We start from the raw sequence: 27,790 nt of genomic DNA, 5'->3' as shown, positions 1-27,790 counted from the left end.
TATAAAAGATTTATATTTTGTTTCATATAACTCAGAGGAAACCCATATCTCCCGTTAACTGCCATCTCTAATTAGTTACAGACCATTTAACTCCATAAATATTTTCGAGGATTAATGATAATTGACACGTATTATGTTTTTAATCTTCTAAGAAATGTTAATATGGATTCATTTTTTCCTGGAATCTTAGGATGCTGCCAGTATTTTATCCCAGTAGAAACTGAGGCAGAGACACCACCTTGTAACTAACCCATAGTGGTTAAGTTGGCCTGGTTATGCACATTTACCCAGGTTTGTTTCTTTGCCATACCTCCATTCAGCTCAGCTCCAGGCATCACAAAGTGACTTCCCTCTGTGTTTTTCTATTAACCACTTTCACTGAACCTCAGGGAAGCCTAGGGACCAACAAATTCAAGGGTTCTCAAACTTGGCTGTGCCTTAGACCGTGTGAGGGCCCATTAAAAAAATACAGATGGTGCATGGGTCCCCCCCGCCAGACTGAATCAATGAGAACCTCTGAGCGTGAGATCCGGGCCAGCCAGGGTTGACCAACATTAGTGTAACTTTAACGGATTGGAAAGAGGAAAGCATTATTCAGACCTGTACCAATGGAGTTGGTTTTTAAAGGAAAAGAGGAATTTTCAATGGGGATCTGTGATGGTTAATTTTATGTGTCAACTTGACTGGACGACAGGGTGCCCAGGTATTTGGTCAAACATTATTCTGGGTATGTCTGTTTCTGAATGAGATTAACATGTGATCAGTAGACTGAATAAAGTAGATTGCCCTCCCCAATGTGGGGGGGCCTCATCCAATCCATCGAAGGCCTAAACAGAATAAAAGGCTGAGTGAGGGAGAATTTGCTCTCTCTGCCTGATTATCTTCAAGCTGGCACATCCGTCTTCTCCTGTCTTTGGACTCAGACTTGGACTAGAACCTACACCATCAGCTCTCCTGGTCCTTAGGCTTTTGGACTTGGATTGAAACTATACCATCAGCTCTCCTGGGTCTCCAGTTTGTCGACTACAGATCTTGGGACTTAGCCTCTATAATCATCTGAGCCAATTCCTTATTATATACACACATCCTATTGATTCTCTTTCTCTGGAGAACTCTGACTAACACAGGATCATATTTCTTTCAACTGTGTGTTCTGGTATAAATATATACGAAGGTACACAGAAAATGTTTAAGATTCAATAGGACATGAAAACAAGACAAAGTTCCATCACAGTGGAATAAAAGCTGAGCAAGTCCCCACCTGGGGCCTTGGAAAGAAGGCCCCTGTTCAACCAGGGGGGAGCTGTGTGGGAATGCGGGATGAAGTTTCTCAAAAGAAAATGCTTTACAGTTTATTCATATGCACACAAATAATCTCACATGAGTCTGAAAAAAATAGGATGGTGAGGTTGTCACTATAGCTTAAAGGGGAAACTGTTTTCTGCCTATACTGAATACTGATAAGCTCCTAACTTCCTCCTTTCTAAAATGTTTACTGAAAGGATAAATGAAAAATATCAGAAGGAACAAGGCAGGGCTGAGTGCTGAAAACAGCAGGAAGCAAAGACATCAGCATTCTCGGGGTGTCAAAAGGTCATTGGCCTGGGCCTTCTCTTTTTATTGTCTCTTGGTTCTTGTGATCTGTGATTTACGATATCAAGCACAGGCCTTGGGGCTCCTTATGGTTGATGTTCCCTGCTGCATTTTCCTCCTCTCTTCTTTGTTTTGTTTTTGTTTTTTTTGTTTTTTTTTATCCCTTCTTTATTTAAGAAGTTGAGAAGCATTTTAGGAAATACATTAAAAATCAGTCATATTAATAGGAGAGGGCTCTAAATTAGGGATGAGGGATATTTGGGAAAATGTGTTCTCCAATTAAAAACATTTAAAAGTGGGGAAAAGAAGGTGTGGTACTATAATTTAAAGCGAATCACCCTAAATCCAGACAGATAAAGAAAATAGGGTAAGATAATGGACTCTTTCTGAGTATCCTTTGCCAGAACCTGTCAAGCAAACTTACCAAATACAGGCAATTGGGGAAGAAAATGCACAAGCAAATAATTTAGCATATGACACTTGGCAAAATCTAATGAAAAATTACCAGGCTCGACTTCAATATAAATTGCTGCATGCAAAAACTGTTAGGCAAATACATTACTGTTTTTAACATAAGTTACTGTATAAAATGTGAACAGTTTTGCAACAACTGTATTCTATAATTTAGACTTTTAGCTTAGCTGCATGGCTTACTCACGTAACTCTACAAAATGATGAGTCTGGGAGACTTGAGCTTATAAGGAAAAAATGCCTTCATTTTAGTGATTTCAGTTTAAACTTACAGAAATATCAAATGACTTATTGAAAAATCCCCAATGAAGTAAGAAGGAATGTTCTGGGAAGTTGCTGTTGACAGTATGTTGCCCTGATCCTATAGATGTATGGTTCCCAGGATTACTCAGTGTGGATTGTCAGTATTTAAAGAACAAGGACAGCCAGAGGTCTTTTACAGTCTCCTCAGAGAGCTCTAGAGGGGTTGAATGGTCGTCTTCTTTTTTTAAAAAAGAGTAGAATCTGATTTTGTATAAAAATCTGAAAGCCGGCTTAAGAAAATTAATTAAGAATGAATTAAGAGAAAATGACTTGCTCCCCAGTGTCCTTCCAACATCCCACCTTGGCTGCCCTGACCTTGGCCTGTCTCAGCCTCCCCATGGTTATGGAAGCGAGGTCACAGGAAGGGACGCTGAGGGGGCCCTTCCAAAGTTATGCCAGTGCAGGAGCCAGATCACTCACTTCCAAATAAGGTTAAAGCACAGCTTCCTTACCCAGATCCTGAAATGTCAGCCAACTTCACCAGCATGAGAAATGCAATCAAAAGGAAACATTGTGTACCAACATAAACACACCACTCTGTAAAACGGAAATCCATATAGCTGCAACTGAGGTCAACATCGATGAACATTTTTAAACAACTACAATAGATTACTATCTGGATGTGCAGATGGAGATAAAGAAATGGTCCCCTCCTGGAGCCTAAATCTGGGGAGTTGGAATCATATCAACTGGGCAGTTTACAAGTACAGAGGGGTTCTTCCTCCTACCATCCTTTCTTTACCCTCTAACCACACCTTCACCCCACTGCAGCTTACTCTTCATTTTAAACTCTCGTCTCCCCATTTACAATTGGACCCTCTGAGCATCTTCCTTTCCTTCAGCAAAAGTTTGAAAAAAAACACCTAAGAGAAACAACAGCGGGATGCCAATTTTCACCATTACCTAATTTTTCCAACCTGTTACAAAGTGCAACTAATAAAATCAAGAGAGAGTGTCATCATTCCTCATGCATGTTAAACACTCATGGTAAACCAATACCAAGTTCAGTGGCCAAGTTTTGACAATGCTGCAAATACCCTTCTGGAAATTGCTTGTGAAATGGCACGGCCTGAAGGCCCATATTTCATCAACCTGGCAAAACTCAGTTTCAAGGTCACTTCCAAGTGCTCGTCTTGTGCAGAGCAGCGTGTGTGGAGCAGCACAAGCATGGCATCAGGTCAATCCATTAGTCATTGCTGGAGTGAGCTTTCTGTGGAGAGGCAGCCTGCTTCAAAGTCAGATGGGCTTTTGAAAAGCATGCCAAGAAAACTTTAAGATTTGAAGCGTTACGGAAAAGAAGGTCACAACATCTTTTAATTGCTTACTCTCCTCGCAGAAGGTTGCTTTTCCTATTTTTATGCAAATATGACATACCTACCCAGTGTGAAAAACAGGTTAAAAATGTGGTGAGTGAGTGTGTGCATATGTCTTCAATTGAGTACGGTGCCGAGTGCCAAACTTCAACCAAGCTGATCAGACTGCAGGTCTGCGTAAAAGCCTAAAGTGGTGGAATCTAGTTGCTATAGCTGCAAATTAAACAAATAAATGAGACACCACGGAATGCAGCAAAATATCTGCGGTCTGATTAGTTCATATTTGCCATATGTGTGAATATTAGCCGTCAAATTCTGAGTTTAAGCAAAGTTCTTTTCCATAGGTGCGACTGAGGGAAAATGCTTAAAAATAAATATGGAAGATTTGAATTCTAATTCCAAGGATAAATGTCTTATGTTTTGTATAAGCTTTTAAGGAATTTCATTAACTTTTTACGTTAGGAGTATACATGAATTGGGTGTTGCTAAAAAGGCAAGGTTTCCACCAGGGCATTTTTTCTTGAAGCTTTCAACAGAGTTTGACACTAAGTTGTTACTTATATAATAAGTTAAAATCATTGGCTATAGGGAAATTTTTATCATATCTTATCTTATCCTACCTTATTTTAGAGGACTTACATTTATTAGGCCTACTATGTGGCAGCCACTGTGTCATGTACTTCCATGGCCAACCTCATGAATTCCCACAAGAAGCTAGAAGTTCCCCACTAGTGGAACTTGGTAGAGAAATTTAAAAACACTTGAACAGAGAATTCTACTCTGATTACCCTCTGAAATCACTTATACTAAATTGTTTTCACAGAATACTAAAACCAGGGAAAAGTCAAGAGGTCATTTTGTTGAGTCCCCCTTTCTAGGTGGCTCAAATGTCAGCATCTATTAGAAATGTGACATATGGAAACGGAGTGGCACTTTTTGGTAATCTGTTGTGAGAAAACAGAGCAAAAAAGACATTCTCTTCTGTGTGTGGTGCTGACAGCAGGGTAGGGCACACAAATTAATGTATTTGATAAGGGTGAAAGCACTTGCATTAAGGGGAAATATTTCCACCCATCAGGGCTAATCCTTGCACTTTGGTTGAAACATATCTTAATTAGATCATTAAATGGAGGCTCATTCTTTGATATGGTAAAACTTATCTACCATACCATATGGATATGGTAAAACAATAGGAAAAAAATCATCCTTGCTTAGATGAAAAGGAAAATAATCTAAAAGGCCAGAAATGTTTATCAGTGTGATGACATATGTTTGTGAAATATAGTGCCAATTCATGTTTAAAGGCATCTCTTTAACTGGATGTTAACAAAGCTCCATAGAGAGAGGCCCTGGGCACTGTAAGTGCCGTGCGGTTGCTCAGCTCAGCATTCTGCTCCCAGTGAGGCCACTGACTAGCCATGTGAGCTTGGACAAGTTATTATGCTGGAGACCTGGAGGCCAGCAGATGTAGTTCTGCTTTCAGATGGGGAAGACTGATCCTCAAAATTGTAAACCAGTGAGCTTGACAAGAATGCTATAAGGTTCTACAATAGCTCACTGAAGGATGAGGGCATGAAATGTAGGAAATAACGTGGTGATCATAGGTACCAGCCTAAGCTCACTTAGAAAAAATAATCTTATTTCCTTTCCAGAAAGTGTTACCAGACTGAGAGAGTAAGGAAATATGATAGAAATTCATTCACTCAATCATTTATTCATTCATCCTTTCAAAGAACATTTTCCGAAACCTACTATGTGCCAGGAACTGAGCCAGATGACAAGAATATGCAGAGGAGGCTGAGACCATGTACCTGACCCCAAAGAACATCCAATTCCAGGGAAATGTAACAACATACTGCAAATACAGCACAATGGATGCTATGGTAGAGGTACATATTGGGTAAAGAGGCTCATAAAGAAGGGGTGGTCTGTTCACCCCTTGGTCATCAACCAAGAGTTGGTCATCAACTCTCAAGGGGAGAGTTGATGCATGAGTGGACTCGGAGGATAAGTAGAGCTTTGACAGGGAAATGAGTGCTGGGTGGACACTCAGTCCTGGAATGTCCTGGAGGGCAGTTTGGAAAGATCTTGGCAGGTTTGGCTGGAGTTCTGTGTCAGCCACAGGTTAGCAGGGGGAATACTGGAGACATCCTGGAGAAGCCTCACCTTGAGAAGAGGTATAAATGGGCTCAGGGAAGTTAACCAATATTCCTAAAGGACTAAGCGGGTTCAGGACAAATTCGGTAGCTTAGATTCAGAATCAAGCGGACAGAAAAAAAACTGGGTTGAACATTTTCTAGTGGGTTGCCACAGTCTTCTCCTGGCTTCTCTTTAGCTCGCCATTTTTCTACATGACTTAGATAAAGAAGCACGCAGATAAGGTGAAGATGGGGGAGATCATCAATCCATTCTTGCTATCTCTATGATCTGGAGCCAATGTAAGGATTTGGGACAATGACTCTGTAGTCTCAGAAAAGTTTCTTTTCCCACTTTATCCAAGCATGACCAACACAACGACCCCTCAGGAACTCTGGATATGTAGAATCCAGCCCACTTAGGAAAAATTAACACCTGTCCTTCAGAGGTGAATTTTGTTCCCGTGCCACCATCCACGTGTTGCCAATTCCTGCCACTAACCTTTTTCCTCACAAGATCCCTTGTCACGGAACTCTCTCTACACTATACATATTTCATTAAGTATTTTCCTGTATCTCTATCCCTGGACACGGAAATCATTTCAGTAGCAGTTACTGCTCTTACCTTCTGCCACCACATTTGCCATCTTTACCTGAATACCTATCTTGACCTTAGGAATCAACCACCTTCTCCAAGCATGGTTACCACGTGGTTAAAATTTACTGCTCCGAAAAATCAATTATTTTGTTACTGACTTTACCCAGAGTGTGGCCTCCCAGCAGCTGCAACTCAATGGCACAAACGTAGGCAGCTCAATTCAAAAGAAAGAGTACATCATTTTGCTAAACTCCAATATATCCATTTAAAGATCCTCAAATTCTTAGTACTGTGGCTTCCCCGGAGCCCATCCTACACTCATATCGAGTTGAACAAGATGGAATTTACTAGGAATACAACTAAGGGTCCTATGTTTTGCGTATAAAAAAAACAAAAATAACAACAACTTTAAATCTTTAGCTTAACCACACACTGGTCAGGTAAGAATGATGTGGAAATTTTAGGGTAGAGGAGAATGCAACTGCCAAAAAAGTTAATGGAAGCTTGGACAACACTAATCAGTCAAGACGATGGCTAAACCACTCTGCTGTGCACTTACCAACTCACATGAAACTGTAAACAGGGATGTGGACAGGCTGAGGCCTGGTCAGAGGAGACTGAGCATGATGGCGAAGGGCCTGTTTACCATTTCCTCCATAAACATTTACTGAGTATGCACTAAATGCTGGAGACTATCGCTAGGTTTTGGAGGAAAAGATGAAAAAAAAAAGTTGCTGCCCTTTATGTTCTCATAGCCCATTAGGGGAATAAACAAGTAAATAAATAGTAACCAAACAAGGTGTTAAGAGAAATCTTAGGTGTATAAACAAAGTGTTACCAGTACAGTGGGAAGGGACCTACTCAGATGCCTAGGAGCCTCTGGACCGCTTCACTCATAGGTTGTGTCTGAGAAAGGAATGTAGCAAGGCCATCAGAACTTTGGCTCTTCTAGAAAGGTAACTGAAGCAGCAATGTGGAGAAAGGTCTGGGGAGGCAGACAGGTGAGAGATGAGCCTGTTGCTTCAGTTCAGTTGAGAGATGATGAAGCCTAAAGCAGAGATGGTAGAGATGAGGAGGCTGGGCAGGCTCGGGAGCTACTTTGGAGGTACATCTGATAGGACTTGTCAGCTAACTGTGGAGGATGTGGTAGAAAGAGGAGCTTTTAGACGCATCCTTCTGATGGATGAAATGGCAACACAAGATGAGTAACACGATTTAGAGAAGGGTTAATGTAATGATTTTGTTTCAATATGTTCATCTCAAGGCCCTTGTGTCAAATGCAGAGTGTGATGCTTCAATGGGAAGTTGGACCGGGAAGTACAGACTTAGGAACGAGCCGGGCATGGCAGAGACTGAAGTCACGGGGCAGAGTGAGATCCTCTTGGTAGAGAACATGAGGAGAACAAAGAGAACTGGGGTTTGAATCCCGCGGAATGGATAAAGGGACCGGGCAGATTTGGACTAGAGAAAAGAGCAGAAGACTCACTTCCTTGCGAGAGTCTTTTCTAAGCTGAAGACCCTATGGTCTTGGGCCGCCGTTGAAGCTCCACCACTGAAGATGCTCAAGCAGAGAGTGAAAGGGAATTTGCCAGGATATCGTTCAGGTGATTTAGGTATCACATGGTGCATGGACCAGATGATCTTTAGAATCACTTCCCAAGTCTAAGATTCTGGAATTCTGGGCCTCTCTGATAGAAAATGCAGCCTTTTTCCACTTCACTTTCTTTGGCAGTTATCACTGATGCTTGCTGAGGTTGAAGCTTCAGTCGAAAAGGAACTGGAAAGGATATAGGGATGGACTTCTGTCAAGGAGTTGGGTCTGTGGCTAATGAATGATCTGTCTGTGGCAGTGAAGAAGGAAAGCAGTTCCTAGGACAATGCCTTCCAGCCTGACACCACCCCCTCCCATCCCCCCCATCCCCCCGCCAAATATGAAGGGCTGAGGGCAAATGAATGGGAAACATATGAACGAAGGTTACTCGGAAATATCTACCGATTTAAGGATTAGGGGTAAAAGAACTTGAGTAAACCACACTTTGGGTTTTGCTGACCCCAAAATATCTGAGTATAACTTATAGACCCTTTGATGAACCCACACTACTGCTGGACCTGCTCACCTACTAAATGTAGCAAGAAAAAGGGCAGGGTGTAAGCCAAATAATATTAGCCTTGAATTCTACTCTTGCATGGAAAATTAGTTCTACAAAGGAATTTGTGATGCCAGGAAAGTGCTTTAAAAAGCCATTGTCTGACTACTGCCCTAGAGAAAAAAAATAACTAATACCCAGATAAAATAATCAGTATGTCGAAGAGTTTTTCAATAAATTTGATCCAGGCTATTATTTACCTGGCCTGTAGCTCTTAGATGTTCCAAGGACCCACAGTGTGTTCTTTGGACATCAACTCAGGCCTTCTCAGGCAGTAGTAGCCATATGTGCAAATCAATAAGACCCTCCGGGGGTGGGGGGATAGCAGGCCACCTCTGCAGGATTTTGCTGCAGTGCAGCTGTGACGGAAGAGTGAAGAAAAATATAAGTTAGGAAAGAAGTGAATGGTTGGGGGTTGCATTCTCTGTCAACTGTTATGGAGGGGAAAAGAGAAAAGAATGGGAAAAAAGAGAACAAGAGAAAACATGGACACAAAACATTGATCAAGTTGATTCGTTCATGCAACAAATATTCAGTGACTTCCATTATGCAGAGGCATTTCTAGGTGCTTGGGATAAATCAGTAACTGAAACAAAGATCCCTGCCCTTATGGACATTATATTATAGCAGAGGGAGATGAACAGTAAGCCATAAATACAACATATAAGTAAAACTATGTAGTGTGTCAAGGACGATAAGTGCCATGAGGGGGATGAAGAGCAGGGTAAGGGACTCCGGGGGCATGGGTGAGGTGCAGTGCCTAAGAGGCTGCTTAGGGTAGGACTTACTGAGAAGGTGAAATTGAGCAAAGACTTGAAGGAGGTGAATGAGTGAGCCATGCAGATCTCTGGGGGAGAGCATTCCAAGACAAGCAGGGTGCTTGGTGTGTTCAAGGAACAGTAAGGAGGCAAGCTCAATCGAACATCTATTGATTCATCAAATGGTTACCAACTACCTATAATATGCCAAGCACTATGTCGGGCACTGCAGAGAAAAAATTAATCCCCAAACTGTAAAGAGCCATGGAGGAGATATGGTATTAAAAAAAAAACGTATGGTTTGACTTTGCCATGGTGCTTCTTTATCCTAGAACATTTTAACTCCCTCTCCCACAGTCTTCCTCTTTCCCATCTCCTATTCCAACTCCTTTTCTGCAGCCATCTCTCTTTTCACCCATGACATTGCCTTCTTTCCTTTTCTCTTCTCCCCATCTTCCCCCTTCCCCATTCTAGCCTCTCTATCTCTCCTTTCTCTCTGTGGCTCTCTCTCTTTTTATTTCTATCTCTTTATCTCCAGTTGTTTCTTTATCTTTGATTTTCCATAGTTTGCAAATGATACACCTTGGTGGTGTTGTTTTGGCATTTATCCTCCTGGGTATTCTTTGAGCTTCCTGGATCCGTGGTTTGGTGGCTGAAAGTAATTTGGGAGAAATTCTCAGTCATATTTCTTCTGTTCCTTTTTCTCTCTCTTCTCCTTCTGGTAATCCCATTTATGTGTGTTTTACACCTGTAGTAGTTATCCCACAGTGCTTGGATATTCTGTTCTGTTTTTTCAGTCTTTGTTCTCTTTGCTTCTCAGTTTTTGGGGATTTTATTGATATATCCTCCAGCTCAGAGATTCTTTCCTCAGCCATGTCCAGTCTACTAATTAGCCCATCAAAAGCATTCTTCATTTCTGTTACAGTTTTTGTCTCAAGCATTTCTTTTTGGTTCTTTCTTAGGCTTTCTATCTCTCTATTTACATTGCCCATCTATTCTCACATGCTGTCTGCTTTATCCATTAGGGCCCCTTAGCATAGTAATCATAATTGTTTTAAATTCCCAGTCTGATAATTCCAACATCCCTTCCATGTCCAGTTCTGATGCTTTCTCTGTCTCTTCAAATTGTGTTTGTTGCCTTTTGGTATTGCTAGCCAGACATGATGAACTGGGTAAAAGGAATTCCTGTAAAGGGCCTTTAGCAATGTGATGAGGTGTTGGAGGAGGGGGAGCATTCTCTAGTCCTATGATTAGGACTCAGTCTTTTAATGAGCCTATGCCTCTGGACTGTGACCTTCACAAGTGTTTCTCAGTGTTTTTTCCTTGGGTGGGATAGGAAGGCTGGAGCCAGCTGGAGCTGAGTATGTCCTCCCACCTGCCACCCCTCCCCCCTTTCCCAGTGAGTTAGGCCCTGGTGATACCCTCGCAGGTTAGGCTGTGGTTAACTAGTTTCCCCTGAGGGCAGGGTGCTCTGTTCAGGGTTCCCCTGAACAGAGTGCTCTGGTGTATTTCAAAATGGTTCCTGTTTTCCTCCCCCTGCTGGAAGCACGAGGAGATTTTTCTCCAATATTTACTGTGGGAAGCTGGTGGGACTCCTGCGGGTAAATCTCATAACATTGTGGGAATCCCCCTGTGACTGAGTCACCTTGGAGCTTTTCACTCTCAGACTTGTCTGCTCTGAGCTTCCAGCAATCCGTCAATTATAGTTCAGGTTTCCCTACGTTGGTACTGGTTCCTGCAGTGGTTTCCACTCATAAGTCTGTAAGTTGTTATTCTCTGTATTTGCTTGTCTGTCTCTTCAGTCTTGGGGGCAGCTGTTTGCCTGTCTCCTCCCCTCTCTTATGGATCCAAGAAGAGTTGTTGATTTTTCAGTCTGTTCAGCTTTTTACTTGTTAGGATGGAGTTGCGACTTCCAAGCTCCTTATACGTGGAAACAGAAAACCCTCTTGGTCTCTCTCTCTCACAAAATTGTTCAAAGCCTCTCAAACATCATTTGAAAAAATACATTTTCTCCAATTTACAACATTTCTGGTGGAAATAATACATAAAAGATAAAATTGGCAATAGCTAAAATGAAATGCCTTAATATTACTGATTTAAAGAGACAGAAGAATCAAATCTTCATATCAAAATTTAGATTGGCAAAATGTAAGAGGAGAATTGGACTTCACAGAACTGATGATCACACATGAAAATTCACAATGGAAGAGCTGTGATCAGTAAAACTGGATATGAAAAAAGCTTACACACAAGAACAGTATGCAGTAATTCTGCAAGTATCTGCCTCACTGTGGATGTAACTCTCCTTCTTGTTCCTCGGTCTTTGGGGTCTTATTTGTTTTCTTTGGAAGGTCCATTGGGAGTCTTACAAAAAGGTTCCCAAGAAATTTCTGACCTCTGTTTCAGTCTTACTTCTCTAGATATCTTCTAGCTACTTTAAAATACATTGAGAAAATTGAGAAAGGTCGGTTTTTTCATATGAAAAAGAAGATAGTCTTCTTTCAACCAACAGCTTATTTTATGAAATATCCAATATCAGGCACAAACTCCTCGGGTCATGAAGTGCATAATTTGTGTATCCCAGAACTGGAAACTTTCCATAAGTTGTGTTATTTACCAAAAGAATAATGTCAAATCTGAGTTCCTGCAAAGCCAGTGATCATCCAAGTGGTACTTAATGCCTTCTCTTCTGGGAAAGACAGATGTACAAAAACTTTGGTAATTACCAAATGTGAAAATAATATTGAACAGATTAAATAGTTGTCTAAATTAAGGTTCTCTTGAAGATTAGTTACATATAACAAGAGCAACTGATAAATCAAGCATGAAGAGAGGAGGGGTTTATATTTTCTTTCTCTCCTCATAAATTATATGGGGAATGAACAACTCCTGCCGTGATTATAAGAATATCTAGGTCATGTCTGCTTAAAGATCTGTGGTAATAATAATAATATCCTAACCTTCTGCAGGGCTTGGCATTCTCAAAGCACTTTATAAACATTAATTAGGTCTTCAATAACCAGAGACACTGTCTCATTGTTGGTTTTTCCTGTTATAGCATCACTGAGAGTCTGCAATCTTTCTAGAGTTGAAATATTTATTTATTTATTGCTTTTCATGTATATTTACTCCATTGACGATGCTTTAAAATGATAATAGGCAGAAGAGAAAGGTTCAGGGATCTATTTTTGCAAGCAAGAAACAGGCCAGAATAACAATAGTGCTTCTCATTGTTGGAGTGAACACAGCCTGCCAGGGACTCCTCTGTTGGCTTACGGAATTCCTACTTACCTTACCCCATGTCAAACATGCTATTTCCATCCTTTCAAATTGCATCTGTTTTTCTCACCCTGTAACCCCACAGTGCCCAGCAGGGTGCTTTACGTTATCACAGGTTTTCAATAGATGTTTGCTAGATTGAGTTAAATCAAAGCTCCACCCCCACCATGTTTCAGTCATGCAGAACCCTACCACCACTGGCCAGGACCCTTCTCATATTTTGGAAACTCTGATTTATTTGCTGATATCACTTGTTTTTCTTTTGTCTGATTATCAGTGGACTGAGGATAGAAAGGTGGTAGAAGGATATAAATGTAAATGTGACAGTCATCCAAGCTTCAAAAGCAAATGCACAAACATCCTGTTTATCATCAACACTTAGTGAATGCCTATGTTCTTCATGTGCTATTGGAGTTGTTGGAAATACAAAGATCAATAGGGCTGCAAGGATGGAACAGTTTTTGATTTTGGACATCGAATTGATTCCATTTAAATGTGCTATATTTTATATGTTTATATTTTCAATTGTAATGCATTAAAACAGTTTTTGGGGGTGCTAGTTCCATGGAGGCTGGAGATAACCTGGTGTTTACACAGCAATGCTGTATTACTGTTGTAACTCATCCATTAACCTGTTTCCTCTTCTCTTTTGCAAATAAATTCTAAGATTGCGAAATTCTTGCTGAGAGACATAGACAAAAGAAAGGAAGAGATAGGATACTTTTCCTTTAGTTAGAATCATGTCTAACTTCTGGCAACTTGAGTGTAAATCAAAATGACAGCCCTGTGAGTTTCAGATCCTGTGAGTTTTCTCTTATGCCTGTTTTCTGACTAATTCTGTGCTGGGCAGTTTGAAGGCTGCAAATTCGAGACTGAATTGATGACGCCTTCTGAAACAGAGCCATGATAGATTTAAAACCTGCATCTTGGGGCCAGCTCAGTGGCGTAGTGGTTAAGTTCTCACACTCCACTTCAACAGCCTGGGGTGTGCAGGTTCAGATCCCAGGCACGGACCTACGCACCGCTCATCAAGCCATGCTGTGGCAGGCGTCCCATATATAAAGTAGAGGAAGATAGGCACGGATGTTAGCCCAGGGCCCGTCATCCTCGGCAAAAAGAAGAGGATTGACAACAGATGTTAGCTCAGAGCTAATCCTTACACACACAAAAAAACCTAAAAAAAAACTGCATCTCAATTCTGTGGTTCAGGGCTCTGAATCCCTAGAAGTTATGTTGAGACTCTTTAAACAACAAATGTGATTCTACACATAAGAACTGGGTTCATTCTCTCTTGGAATTCTTGTAGTTATAAGAACTTAAACAGGCAACAGCAAACAGGCCTAGAGGATCCTAAACCAGTTGCAGGCATATTTAAAAGTTACAAATTAAACTAGTAAAGTGTTAAATAAAATATGTTCTATACTCCTACATTTTCAGGTATATTTTCGTAAAATAAAATATAAAATATGTGATTGGAGGAGTAATAAAATAAAGACATAACTATTTATGAATTACAAATATAAATATAAAATGTTTAAGATAATATGAATATAAATATTCCAAAATTTAATTTTCTTGCCTCCATTTCTGCAAAATCCCTAAATATGTTTTTATAATGGAAATTTTCACAAAATTTGAGCTCTACTGATAGTAATAATTAAAACATCAATTAAAAACAAAATATAATCCGAGTATACACAATTTGAATGTTATCATCAAAATATGAACATTAAAATAAAAGTGAAAAGTTTTTAATGGCATTATTTTCATATTTTTATTTTTTTATTTTATTTTATTTTTGTGAGGAGGATCAGCCCTGAGCTAACATCCATGCCAATCCTCCTCTTTTTCTGAGGAAGACTGGCCCTGAGCTAACATCCGTGCCCATCTTCCTCCACTTTATATGGGACGCCGCCACAGCATGGCCTGACAAGCGGTGTGTTGGCGCGTGCCTGGGATCCAAACCCAGGCCGCCAGCAGTGGAGCGTGCGCACTTAACCGCTATGCCACAGGGCCGGCCCCTATTTTCATATTTTTAAAATTAAATATTCAAAATTATCTATTAAAGTTAAAAGCAAATACAAATTATAATTATTATGAAACTTTTAAATAAAATTTAAACAAAGTTGAAAATGTTTATTTAATTTTTTGATATTTCATAATTCTTATTACATATTTTTATAAAAATTATGCATGATTCCCGCATTTAATAGTCATATTTTAATTGCCAATGCATTATGCATGTTGTATGTGAAGTTCTGTATACCCAAACTTAGAGTAATGTAAATTGTTTAATATTGAAAATATTCCTCAGTTACCATACGCAACCTCTTTGTTAGTAATTCTGGAATCACAAACTAGAACACAAAGAAAAGCAAAGAAATGGTCATTCGTCTCTACTAGGACACAAAATTCATTGATAAAATAAGATAAAGCTCATATTATCTGAGAGGACTTGACACGTTAATGAATTTATCTTTTCCTTTTCCTAAATATTTGTGTCTCTCGAATCCTCTTTGCATTTCTAAGTAGTGTTTGTCTCCAAGAGTGAGAATTTTAACCCACCAAAGTAAATCAAGGGAAAATGAGGAGAGTCAAGTCAAAGTTCTCATGGCTGCATACATGCTCAATAAACCGTTCGCTCAAAACATTAAATAGCTCTAGGTTCTGCAAAGATTGTGATTTATTCCCTGGCCCAAAGGTAATATTGCACAGTTTTGGGATATAGATAATAAGGCCAAATAGTCATGGATGGGACTTCTATAGCACATGATGCAATCATTTATTCTCAGCTAAGGCCTTTCTGGTGTCAGAAACCTTCTGAGCTGCAGTTTCTTTATCTGTAAAAGCGATAATAATTTCTCGTTCATAGTACCACTGTGCGAATTAAATATATAACCACTCTAGAATGCCTGACACACAGTAGGTTCTCAAAAAATAGTAGCTATTAGTATTGACTGGCAAAGAATTACGACAACTGGCGATACTGAATTCATTCATCAATCTAATAAATATGGATTGCTCCTACAATATGCCATGTGGCTGGGCAGACTGCTCAGGAGTCGAAGGCTGCTGTTTTGAGTGACAATTTTGTGGGGGCTGTAGACTTGTGCAATAGAGATATGAAAATGCTGTGGAAGCACAAATAACAGAAGAGCTAACTTGGCTTGTGGGGTGAGGAAAGGCTTCTTAGAGATGTTACATAAGCTAGGAGGATGAGCAGGTGTTTCCTAGTAAAGAACGGGAAGTGCTTTGGGGCAGAGGATTGCAGGGACATGGGGTCATGACAGGGTTTTCACATTTGAAAAAAGCAAAAAGTTGGAGAAGGGCAGAATAACCCCATCAGGCCCCTTAGATGTTTAAACTGAACTGACAAGACCCCGCTAATTTGTTTGGAAGCAGACCAGAGCTGCCATGTTAATCTTCCAACAGTGTGGCTATAATTGGCCTCAAAGAAAATTCCAGTTCTCTGCGATGTGCTTTTTCTTTCTTTTTTTTTTTTTTGCTGAGGAAGATTGGCCCTGAGATCTGTGCCCATCTTCCTCTATTTTGTATATGGGACACCGCCACAGCATGGCTCGATGAGTGGTGCGTAGGTCCGTGCCTGGGATCCAAACCTGCAAACCCGGGGCCGCTGAAGCGGAGTGTGCAAACTTAACCAGTACACCACCAGGCAGGCCCCTTGAGATGTACCACTTTTGACGAACTGGCTTAGGAAAGGATTGATGAAAGCCCTTCAGTACAGTAATGTTTGTTTGTTAGTACACACCACTTTTCTTAAAATATACCAAAATTGGGGGCAGAATGGAAACTGTTATTCTGGACCTAAGACTCATGATTTCTAGCTCTTCGTTCCCCTATAATTTCTGTGATCGGTTGCGCTTTTCACCAGGAGCACCCAGTGACTATTCTAAAAATTGCTGTAACCAAAAAATACAGGCTTCCTAGTTAATAACAAAACAGTGCTCAATTCCAGAAGAGGAAAGGGAAGACAACGCCATTTCTCTGCAGAAAATACATCCTCAAATCTTGTCAAGTGATGTGGAAAGCATCCAAAGTATTTGATTTGAAACTTGTGAGGGTAACACCATGGCTAAAGCATCAGAGAGAATTAGACTGAGCAAAAGGAAAAGAGCTAGCAGTGCAGGCAAATACCCTCGGATGGGCAGAACCTGACAAGGCAGACAGCCACCATTAAGGACACCTCCAATGCCCGCAGCAGATCTCCCAAAGAAAATAAGTACAATAGTTACTTTCAACACAATCTCACTGACGTGAGGTGGCATAGGTACGGGGTGTTGATAGCTGTGCAGGTGACAATCAATCTTTAGGCTCCAATAGAGGACAAGCTTGTAAATGGCACAGAAATTAAATTCATCCTGGAATAAGCTAGTTGCAGTATATCTGACACCACTGACACTTCTTATACACTGTGAATTCATCTACTACATAGTTTTAATAGTGATTCAACTTCATGGGAAAACATTTTTTATTTATATTCATTCAGTATTCTTCTTTAATTATAGTCTCTCATTATAAACTTCCAACATTTCACAGCTATTTAGGTAAATTCTGTAGAAAGCCTAAATTGGAAAATAGCTCTTTAATAGATTTTTAAAAATAAAATGACATCATTCATTTGAGTCCACTCACCATTCCGTGATTCAGCCACCCTGGGATAAAATTATCAAGCAACTTCGGGTAAATCATCTCTCTGTCATAGGCATAAATGATCCAGAACACCGCTACGACGAACTGGAAGGCAAAAGAAATTCTTTATTTCAAATTCACCAACCATTCACAACGTAAAATTTGTTGGTTATCTATTGTTCAAAGAACCCAACAGAACTGTAATCTAGAATGAAAGACAAATCAGTAAACCAGCTAATAACTGGAAAGATAGTTCTAACTTCATTCCATTAGTGGTAACTGTTGGCATCCCTCCTCTTTCCTTGATCTCCCAATTGTGGTCTCTCAGGCAAAGGGATTTGTTTATGAGAGAGAGAGAAATGGTCTGTCTGTCATCTGGAACAGCTCCCTTCCAGGGCTAATTGTGTTGGTTTGATTCCTCTCAAGAGGGTTTAAAAGTTCAATAGTGGTTTTTTGGATCCCGTTCCCCACTGTACAGAGTTAGCGCACATTCAAGAAACTGTACTGTATTCTCCTTGAACCCATCATGTGGTTTAAATTAATCCTCACATTCTCAAGTTTCTATTTCACCACTAACAGCATTGAAATCACTGCTATAAAATGCCCCGAAGTCACATTTCCAGCAAATGTATTAATTTACATGGGCTTTAGCTGTACTGAGAAGTGGAGTGTATGGAGGGTAAAAGAAGATTCTTAATTCTCTTGGAATAATTTATAAGTTCATCTGGGTTCCAGAGGTTTATTTTGACCCATCAGCAACATAATCATCAACGAGAGTGGGGTACTCAATTTATTATCTTATCTTTCCTCAAACTAATGATGAGAGAAGAAGCTCAGATAAAGAAAGAAATGAACTGCCCAAGGTCTTAACCTTCACTATAGATTTAAAAGAAAAAGCAAATACTTTTGTAAATAGTCAATAAGTACAGCATGGAAAAGGGAACCATCCAGAGGGAGGGATCAAGTCTCTTCAGACTTACAGCTCAAAATAATAAATACGACAAGGATAAAATGTACCATGAGTATCAAACAGAAACAATTTTTATCTCACATCTTATAAGTCATCCATGTCCCCACATTTTATTAATAACAAATACTTCAATGCCACTTTTTGTAAAATCCCCAGTGGTTATAGCTTAAGGCTAGTAGTCAGAAGGGTTCCAAAGTTCTTTTCCAAGTGTGTCAGCTATGACATGGGTAATCTTGGCCAGAAAAGAAATTCACCCTCAAAACCTAGGATGCGATGAATATTTATTAATATTTTATAAAACATACTGAATAATAATTACAATAGGCAACTGTAGATTACACACATCATTTTAATACCAGATTGGGGTCCCCAGTTATTTACCCTGCTTTTGGGTCAACTATTTTCACTCAGTTGATAAATGCACAAGATGAAAAAAGACAAAAAACTAATATTAGCTTAATGTTAACTATTATTAAGAACTTTCCAAGAACAATGAACAATTGTTGAGTTATCCACAATTTTGGTTTATTCATTCCACTGTGACTTCAAATGTACCGAATATCAGTGTGACCTGTCCTCAGACCTGGGCCGCACACTTCACAGCCTTGCTACTCAAAGTGTGGTCCCATGGATCAACAGCCCCCATGGCACGGGTGCTGAATGCCAGGTCCCATCCTGATACGTTCTGATCTTGCCTTTTAATAAGAGCCTGAGGTCATTCATTTGGACATGAAAGCTTGAGGTATCCTGCTGTGGAAGGTCCTACTCCAGCCACCTGGAGCCTCCTCCCTCCCATGGAGTAAGGCGATACCAGGGCCAAGTGGCTTGTCTTCCCAGAGCCCGCCCCTCTCCTCTTCTAGATCACACCCTGAGAAGTCATGACCCTGCCCAAATAGACACAAGTGTGCCTCAGGGCCTGTGTGGGCCTCCTTCCCGGATCTGACCCAGGAAGGTTGACTGCACAATAAATGTGTGTAACCCTGAGAGATGGTTAAGAGGCATCTGTTTCTGCAGGGTGAGGACCAAAGTTTTCCATTTGGTCTGGTGTCCACACACAGGCATGAAGTGTTTCAATCCTGGATGGAGCCATGGAAATCTCTTTACCTTTGCAGTATAATGCAGCCTAATTAGAGAGCGACATCCCCTCCCATGCACAGGTCCCTCCCACACTCAAGGGGAAGGGATTACACAGGCCTGTGTAGCAGGGGGTGGAACCTTGGGGCCGTCTGAGAATTCTGCTGACGATATGCTTCCACTCTACTTCTCATCCAAAATTGTTTTGGCTCTTTTTAAGTACTTTGCATTTCCATTTAAATTTTAGAATCTCAGCTTGTTAATTTCTATAAAAATACCCTCCTAGAATTCTGCTTATGACTGTACTGAATCAATATATTCAATTTGGGGAGAAATAGTATCTTCACAACACTGAGTCTTCTAACCCACGAACATAATTTATGTCCCCATTTATTTAGATCCTCTAGAATTTCTCCATACTTGTAGTTTTTGGTGTACAGATCTTGCACATGTTTTGTTAAACCTATCACTAAGTATTTCACGTTTTTGTGCTATTGTAGGTAGCATTAAGTTTTTTTACATTCTTTGTTGCTAATATATAAAAATACAATTGATTTTTGTATCTTGACACTGTATCCTGTATCTTTGTTAAATTCACTTAGTAGTTTGAGAGGTTATTTAAAAAATTATTGTAGGGGCCAGCCCAGTGGCATAGTGGTTAAGTTCTGACACTCTGCTTCGGCGGCCCGGGGTTCGCAGGTTCGGATCCCAGGCGCAGACCTACACACCGCTCATCAAGCCACACTGTGGCGGCATCCCATATAAAGTAGAGGAAGATTGGCATAGATGTTAGCTCAGGGACAATCTTCCTCACAAAAAAAAAAAATTATTGTAGATTTTTATACATACACGATCTGCAAATGAAGACAGTTTTTCTTCTACCTTTACAATTTGTATGCTTTTTACTTCTTTTTCTTTTCTATTGCACTACCTAGGGCCTTCAGCACAATATTCACTAGACATGATTAAGGGTGACCAGCCTTGCCTGCTTCTCTATCTTAGGGAAAGTGTTCAGTCTTTCAACATTTAAGTTTGAGATTAGCTGCAGGTTTTTCTTAGATGCCTTTTATCAAGCTGGGGAAAATCTCTCCTGCTCTTAATTTATGAATGTAATGAATGAGTGCTGAATTTTTTCAGATGACTTTGCTACATATCTTGAGGTGATCATACACTTTTTCTCCTCTATTCTGTTCATAGGATGAATTATATCAATTGATTTTGAATCTTAAACCAACCTAATTCCTGGTCATCCTGTATTATCATCTTTATATATCGCTGGATTCAACTTGCTGACATTTTATTAAGGATTTTTTTCCATCTTTATTCATAAAGTATATCGATACATAGTTTTCTTTTCTCAAAATGTCTTTTTCCAATTTTGGTAATAGGATAATTCTAGCCTCGAAAAGTAAGTTGGGGAGCCGGCCCTATGGCATAGTGGTTAAGTTCACATGCTCCGCTTCGGCGGCCCGGGATTCGCAGGGTCGGATCCCAGGCATGGACCTATGTACCACTTATCAAGCCACGCTGTGGCAGGCGACCCACATATAAAGTAGAGGAAGATGGGCACAGATGTTAGCCCAGGGCCAATCTTCCTCAGCAAAAAGAGGAGGATTGGCAACAGATGTCAGCTCAGGGCTAATCTTCCTCACCAAAATAATAATAATAATAATAATAATAATAATAATAATAATAATAAATTGGGAAGTATTCTCTCCTCTATTTTCTGAAGGACTTTGTCCAAGATTGGTATTATTTCTTCCTTACCTATTTGATATACTTCTCCAGTGGAGCCATCTGGACTTGTAAGCTTTCTTTTGACAAGGTTTAATTGTGGATTCAATTTCCTTAATAGATATAGAGTTTTCCGGCTTTCTATTTTTTCTTGAGTTAGTTTTAGTCATTTTTGCCATTTCATCTAAGTTTTTGAATTTATAAGTTACTCTTAATATTCCACTATGGAAATTGGCAAACACTACAAATCAGGTATTTCTTCCCTGGAGAGTCGGTTGTTCGTCATTTACCAGCACACCACTGTTGAGAGCTACTTTCTGTTTACTCTGAGTGATCATTCACTGTGTCCCTACCACATGGAAAGCACTGTGGGATCAATCCTTATTCGTGCCATTTGGTCAACCCTTTGACTCCTACCATATATTGCGGGATTACACGGGTTATGAAAAGTAAAGTGACTTTCAAGAAAGTATCAGTCACCTTTCTTAGCATAACACTAGAAGGTCAAGAGGCACAGCTGAGTAATTAGCCTCCTAAATAATTCTTGAGATATAAACACAGCACAGATGGTAGCTTTTTGGCTTCCTGTACTGATATCCTCTTGACAGTATGGTCATCAGCAAACCCAAAATAAGTTTGAACTCTACTACCAGGGCACGGACATGAAACAAAAATAGGTTCTCTTGTACAGGCGACGTGATATTGAAACGTTCCACTGTCGTGAAGAAGCTCCTTGTCTTGCCAGCACCAATGGCCAGCTATTCCTCAGTGCCCACCTGCCACTTCTCAGCTGCCAGCACCAGAATACTGTACTTGAACTGGGAATGGGAGGAACGCAGTCACTTTCCAGTCCTTCAAGCTTCCCAGACAGAAGACTCGTGTTACAGCTAGTCACTGAGGCCTCATTTGAACCCCCAGAACCAACAGAAATGAACGCAAAAGAAAACCGGATTCACACTTCGTCTCTTTTTGTAAGGAGTCTCTCACACGGAGTCCAGTAGGAGCTGAAGCTAATCCGCTTTAGTCCACATCTAAGAAAAAGCTTTACTGATCCATGAGAACTTCTTTGCAGTTCAGTAAAAATGGATTCGAATGCAAAGGACATCACAGAGAAATCTGCCATGAAGGAGGCTAAAGAGAAAAGTCACTTATCTACAGAGTGGTGTACAAGGGCCATTTAGCATGATCTCAAACACCCACTGTTGAAGGAGGGAAGGAAGGAGAAAGGGAGGGAAGGAGGAAATAAATGAACACATCTTTAGAGTCTTCAGCTCCAACATGACACCATCCTACGAAACGAATCTATTAGTACTCAGACTTTACCAAACACTGATTGGAAATCATTTAAACTCTGTTTTGGGCTCTATTCCTTTGCTTCCAGATTCCTTTTCATGATTTCCTTTCCCATCAGTTCTTTCCACCGCCATATTGTTGCTGAGAGGTAATGTTTAGACGTGTTTCCAGTGTAATTTCTGTTTCTACATACACGGAGCCTGAGAAGAAGCGGTGTGTTCTGCATGTGTTCTGGCTTCGTCAGATGGCCTCCAGATAGAGAGTGAATGTCTCATTTTGACACGGCCCTTGTCTTCCCACTTTCCAAATCTAGGAGCTCCTGAGTCCCAAGTCTAGCTCAAAACCAGAATTTCCACTTAGAGAGTTTCTGAAGCACATGTGGCTGCGATGATTTTTTTCGCTGCTTTCAACTCTCATCTTTTTTGGTAGAATTTATAAATTATCCATATTTATTTACATTTAGGTGCTTAATGATCTCTACTGACTGAGCAAATAATGTGAGAATAAAAACCCAGCTCTTCCAGGGGCCCATCGGATTTCGTGCCTGCCCTTCTATCCAACCTCGGCTTCTACCGTATTCTCTCTTGCTCCCTATGCTCCAACTGACAATTTAATTGCTCCTAAAACTCATGAAGCCCTTTCCTGCCTCAGGACCATAGCATTTTCTGCTTTCTAGGCCAGGAATGCTCCTCCCCATTCTCACGTGGCTGGATTCTCTGTTCCTTCAGGTCTAGCTTAAATAGCACCTCTTCATGGAAGCCTCGCCGACTCCACTGCTCCATTATTTTGTAGGACAGACTTTGATAGAAAATAGGCTCTTTTTGTTGTTGTTCAATTGTTCCTTGCCTGGTTCTTTAATGAGAAAGTGAAGTCTCAGAGAACAGGAGCTTGTCTGTCTTGTTCATTGCTGTCTCCCCACTGCCTGGCATATAACATGTTTATTTTGTTTTTTGTTTTTTGCTGAGGAAGATTCGCCCTGAGCTAACATCTGTGCCAATCTTCCTCTATTTTGTATATGGGTCGCTGCCACAGCATGGCTGCTGATGAACGGTGTAGGTCCACGCCCAGGAACTGAACATGGGCCACTGAAGTGGAGCACGCCAAACTTAACCAGTAGGCATTGGGGCTGGCCCCGCATATGGCATGTTTATGATAAAAAGGTGCTGAATAAATGAATAAAGGTGTATTGCTTCTCCTTGTGTGTGTCGGACCCCACATCTCCCAGAGGAGCAAGTACCCTTTTATGCTTTCAATTTTCTTCCTATTGCCCTAAAATTTCTCTTTTATATTCTCTGTAATTTTTTTGTCTTCCTGTCATGAGGAAGATGATCCTTCTTTCCAAGGTTATTCTTCTAGCCCATTCCTTCTCAGACCTTCTATCAGTTAGCTGCTCCTTCACCTGTTTAAGTTTTCTATCATCCTAAAATAATCCTGCTCTGGACTTGTAGATCAAGATGGAAGACTAAAGCTCTCTTTCCTGAAATCAATCAAGAATAAGGAGAGTGAAAAACAGAAACGAAACCAATGAAAGCAGGAAACACCCATAATCCAAACATCGCTCTTTTCAAAAGGCTGCCAAGTATTAGGACAACTGAACCAGGACAGGGGAAGACTCTGATGTAAGAAACAATATCCGAAGGCTCTCTGGTCGAGTGAGCAGAACAGAGAGATCACTATGGGGGACACTCTCGAAGGGACACTAAATGATTCTTGCTGGGAACAGGAGGTCTGAGATGCATGAGAGCACTGGGGAAACGTTCTGATCCCTGCTTGGCTTCAGGTATCAGAGGTGATGATGTTAAATGTGGAAATGAGCCAGCATATCATCTCCGCAAGAAGCAGGATGTGGGTATGCTAAGGTAAATAAGAAAGGATCAGGTGGTAACCAACCTGAATGCCAGCGCCTGCTCACCTGACGAAGACCAAGCTTCCCGTGACCACAGAAAAGGCTTGTGACCAAAACAAGTCAAGGAAAGAGAAATGAGTGTAGCCCAGAAAGAAGCCATTCTCCAGGGAAGGGTGGGGTGGAAAACAGATGGAAATTCGAGCTGCCCTAGCTCAGCTCCCTAGCCTGTGTCCAGTTCTATCCTTTCACAGATAGCTGGCTCAGGAAGAACAGAGCAATATAAGGATGAGAAATCCTGAGAAAAGAAATAGCATGGAATGTATTCATAGATACCACACACACACACAAAAGAGAGAGATAAAGCAGAATACGATACTCCCCCCCCAAAAGAAAAGAAGGCAATTGAACAATACAAACCAGGAAAATTATGCCAAGAAAAGTATAATTTATGATCAAATAATTCTCCATTAAAGAAAAGAGGCCAAAGAAGAAAAATTGAGACTTAAAGAAGAGAAGATAAAGCAAGAGAAGAGGGTAAAAGTGAACGGACAGAACTTAAAAAATAAATAAAATATAAAAAATAAAACCACAGAAAACTGAAAGTCACATTATAAGCAGTGAAAGGAAAAAGTGCCCTTGGTCAAGACAGTTGAGGTCTAGCTTTCTGCAGGACTGTGGGCTAGATATGCTGAAGAACCTTCTCACTGTGGAACACTAGGTGCTGAAAATGAGAAATATACTTTCAAATGGATTGCTGAGCACACAAGAAAGAAAGGAAAATCACTGGGAGCCAAAAAAAAAAAAAGAAAACACCCATGCAGACAAAAAAAGAACAGGGGAAAAACCAGCACAGTAGCAAACACGGAAACTGGGGCTGCCCCGGAGGCAAATGCCAGTCCCAGAATGAGAGCGCCCTGAGAATTGCGGCCCTGGGGAGGGATGACTTGTGTGATGGCTCACACAAGCTGGTGGAGTGGGTACTGAACCTGAGGGGCCTGCCCACAGAGGGGTGATACCTGCAGTGAAAGGGCAGGCTAGAGAGAGCATCCTTTCTCGGGTTAAATAAATTGCTTTCTATTCCTAAGTATCAATATATATAGATAAATAAATATATATATATATATATTTTGTTGAGGAAGATGAGAGCTAACATTCATGCCAATCTTCCTCCACTTTGTATGTGGGACACTGCCACAGCATGGCTTGATGAGCAGTGTGTAGGTCTGCACCTGAGATCCGAGCCCACAAATCCCGGGCCGCGGAAGCGGGGCACGAGAACTTAACCACTACGCCACTGGGCTGGCCCCTAAGATTTTTTTAATCAAAAAGGTTTCATCTCATTGAATTTGGTTCTGCATTGAGACCGTCATTTTTCCTCCTTTATCTTTGTATTCTATCTTGTATATGAAAGCTAAGGGTGGTAATTAAGCAAAGTTTGCAAGTCAGAAAAATTTTATACTTATATCCAATAACTGTAGTGGATATTGTGCTGCTTCTCCCAGGTCCCCTCTTCAGGGCCCAAGCATCCATCCCCCAGCTGTTGGGAACATCAGTCGCTGGCACTGTCAGCTGCATCCCTCATTGGGAATTGCACTCAGCTGCAGGGAACCGCCTTGCCCAAGGTCGTGCCCCCTCCCTAGGGGCAGTCCAAATCGTGACTGATGCAAGGATACAGAGACCCAGCCCCTTTGCCTCCATTAGGGCAACTCTGAAGGGTCATCCCAGCTCTGGAGCTGTGACAACTGCAGTGTGGGTCCTCTTCTCCCTCTACCCACTGCTGTCTTCCTCAATTCCTAACAGGTCTCTCTCCCAAGAGTCCCCTCCTACTGCATGCACTCTCCATCTCAGAGCCTGTTCACAGGGCGCCCGGCCTCAGACCACGCCATTCACGTATAAGTGCAACACGGATATTTTTAAACATGAAAAAACATTTCAATAAATAAATCACCAAAAAGAAATGTATAAAAAGGGAAAATTCTTTGCAATCTCACCCTACAGAGATAGTCATTGTCAAAGGAGGGGTATATCCTTCAAGATCTTTTTCCACGCATGTAAAATGCATTCCATACATCATTTGACAAAATCAGATCATACTATACCTAGTCTTCTGCAATTTTTGAATTTAAAAATATTTTAAGGAGCTATCCCATTTTTTCTTAAGCACTTCATAGTATCCCACTATATGATTATACACCATAATTTACTTAAGCACTCACTAACGGATATGGGCATTTGTTCCAATGATTACAATTTCCAATAATGTTGCAATGGACATGTTACATGTATGTTTTTATGCACCTATATGAGGATCTCAGAGGAATAAGTTACTAGAAGTGAAGCTTTTGGATCCAAGGTCGCCAGGGCCTGTAGAGCTGACTTTCACAAAGGCTCCTCTGTCATTTCCTGCTCCCAGTGCCCACTGCCTCTACCCCACCTCCAGGCCATACTGTTCCTGTCCTGGACTACTCCAGTAGCCTCTTGGCTGGGCCCATGGGCTTAAGCTTCCCTTTAACTTTATCTATGTTTTATCTTGGCCTCAGAATTATCCTACCAAAACATTTATGAACTTCCTGTTTCTAACTTCCAAAGGCTCCCCCTTGCTTGCAGAATAAAATCAAATTCCTTTTGTGATCTGGCCCCAAATTCTCTTTCCAGTTCCTTTCTAGCTGCTTCCAGGAACCTAATCACTACACTGTGTGTAGTTTCCCAAACTCACCACACACTTCCACGTGCCCACTCCTTTGTTTTTTATAACTGCAGCTTGAAATTCGCCACAATTTATTTTTCAAAATCCAAGCTCTATCACGTGTTACTTTCACTGTGCAGATGTCCAACCCCCCCAAGCCCCAGATTTCTTGTCGGAAGTAATGACTTCTTTCCCTGACTCACCGCAGGTCTCTGCTTTAACACTAGCCCGTTTAACTCTGACTCTTGTAAGCTCTTTCACTTGCTGGCCCCTCTAAACTGGGTGAGGGCTCCTTCTACCCTCCAGGCCCCCTCACATGCTGTTCCTTTTGCCTGAGTGCCTCCCACCACCCTTCCCAGCTCATCTTACCATAGAGATGGGATCAGAAATGTCATAACCTCCAGAAAGCTTCTCCCAGACTTGAGCCCCTTCTCGTTGCACGTGCTATCATAGCACATTACGCTTTTCCTTCATAATACTGAGTGTTACCATGATTAAATAATTGTCTGTGTAATTACTAGTTTCTCTGCCCAGTGGAATATAAACTCCATGAGGGCAAGGACCAGTATAGTCCCTCTCTGTTGCATCGTCCCATCTCTCTTGGTGCTTTCTATTTTAATTTCTTAACTCTTTATTTTGAAATAATCTAAGACTCACAAGAAGTTGAAAAATAATACAGAGAGTTCCGGTGTATCCAATGATAACATCTCATATAACCATGGAACATTTTCAAAGCCAGAAAGTTGACGTTGGTACAATACTATTAACTAAGGTACAGACCTATTCAGATTTCACTAGTTTTTACCTGCACTCATTTTTTAGGGGCTGTATTGTACTGTGAAATTTTAGCACATGTATGCATTTGTGTAACCTCTACCATGATCGATCAGGATTCAGGAGAATTCCATCACCACAAAGAACTCTCTAATGCTACCCCTTT

General features: G+C 40.8%; 1 protein-coding gene across 2 annotated transcripts in view; it reads right to left on the bottom strand.

Moving 5' to 3' along the window:
* Positions 1–27,790, bottom strand: part of AIG1 (androgen induced 1) — a 202,716-nt gene that overhangs the window by 134,671 nt on the left and 40,255 nt on the right. For both annotated transcript variants that reach the window (XM_087425169.1, XM_087425168.1), the window contains exon 3: positions 17,251–17,352. In XM_087425169.1, the coding sequence (XP_087281295.1) occupies positions 17,251–17,352 (102 nt within the window). The remainder of the gene's footprint in view (positions 1–17,250; positions 17,353–27,790) is intronic.

Source organism: Ceratotherium simum, chromosome 38 (assembly GCF_057802395.1).
Source record: "Ceratotherium simum simum isolate JZ-2026a chromosome 38, ASM5780239v1, whole genome shotgun sequence".
Taxonomy (NCBI): domain Eukaryota; kingdom Metazoa; phylum Chordata; class Mammalia; order Perissodactyla; family Rhinocerotidae; genus Ceratotherium; species Ceratotherium simum.
The sequence above is the reverse complement of the archived record's forward strand: the minus strand, read 5'-3'. Positions and strand labels throughout refer to the sequence as shown.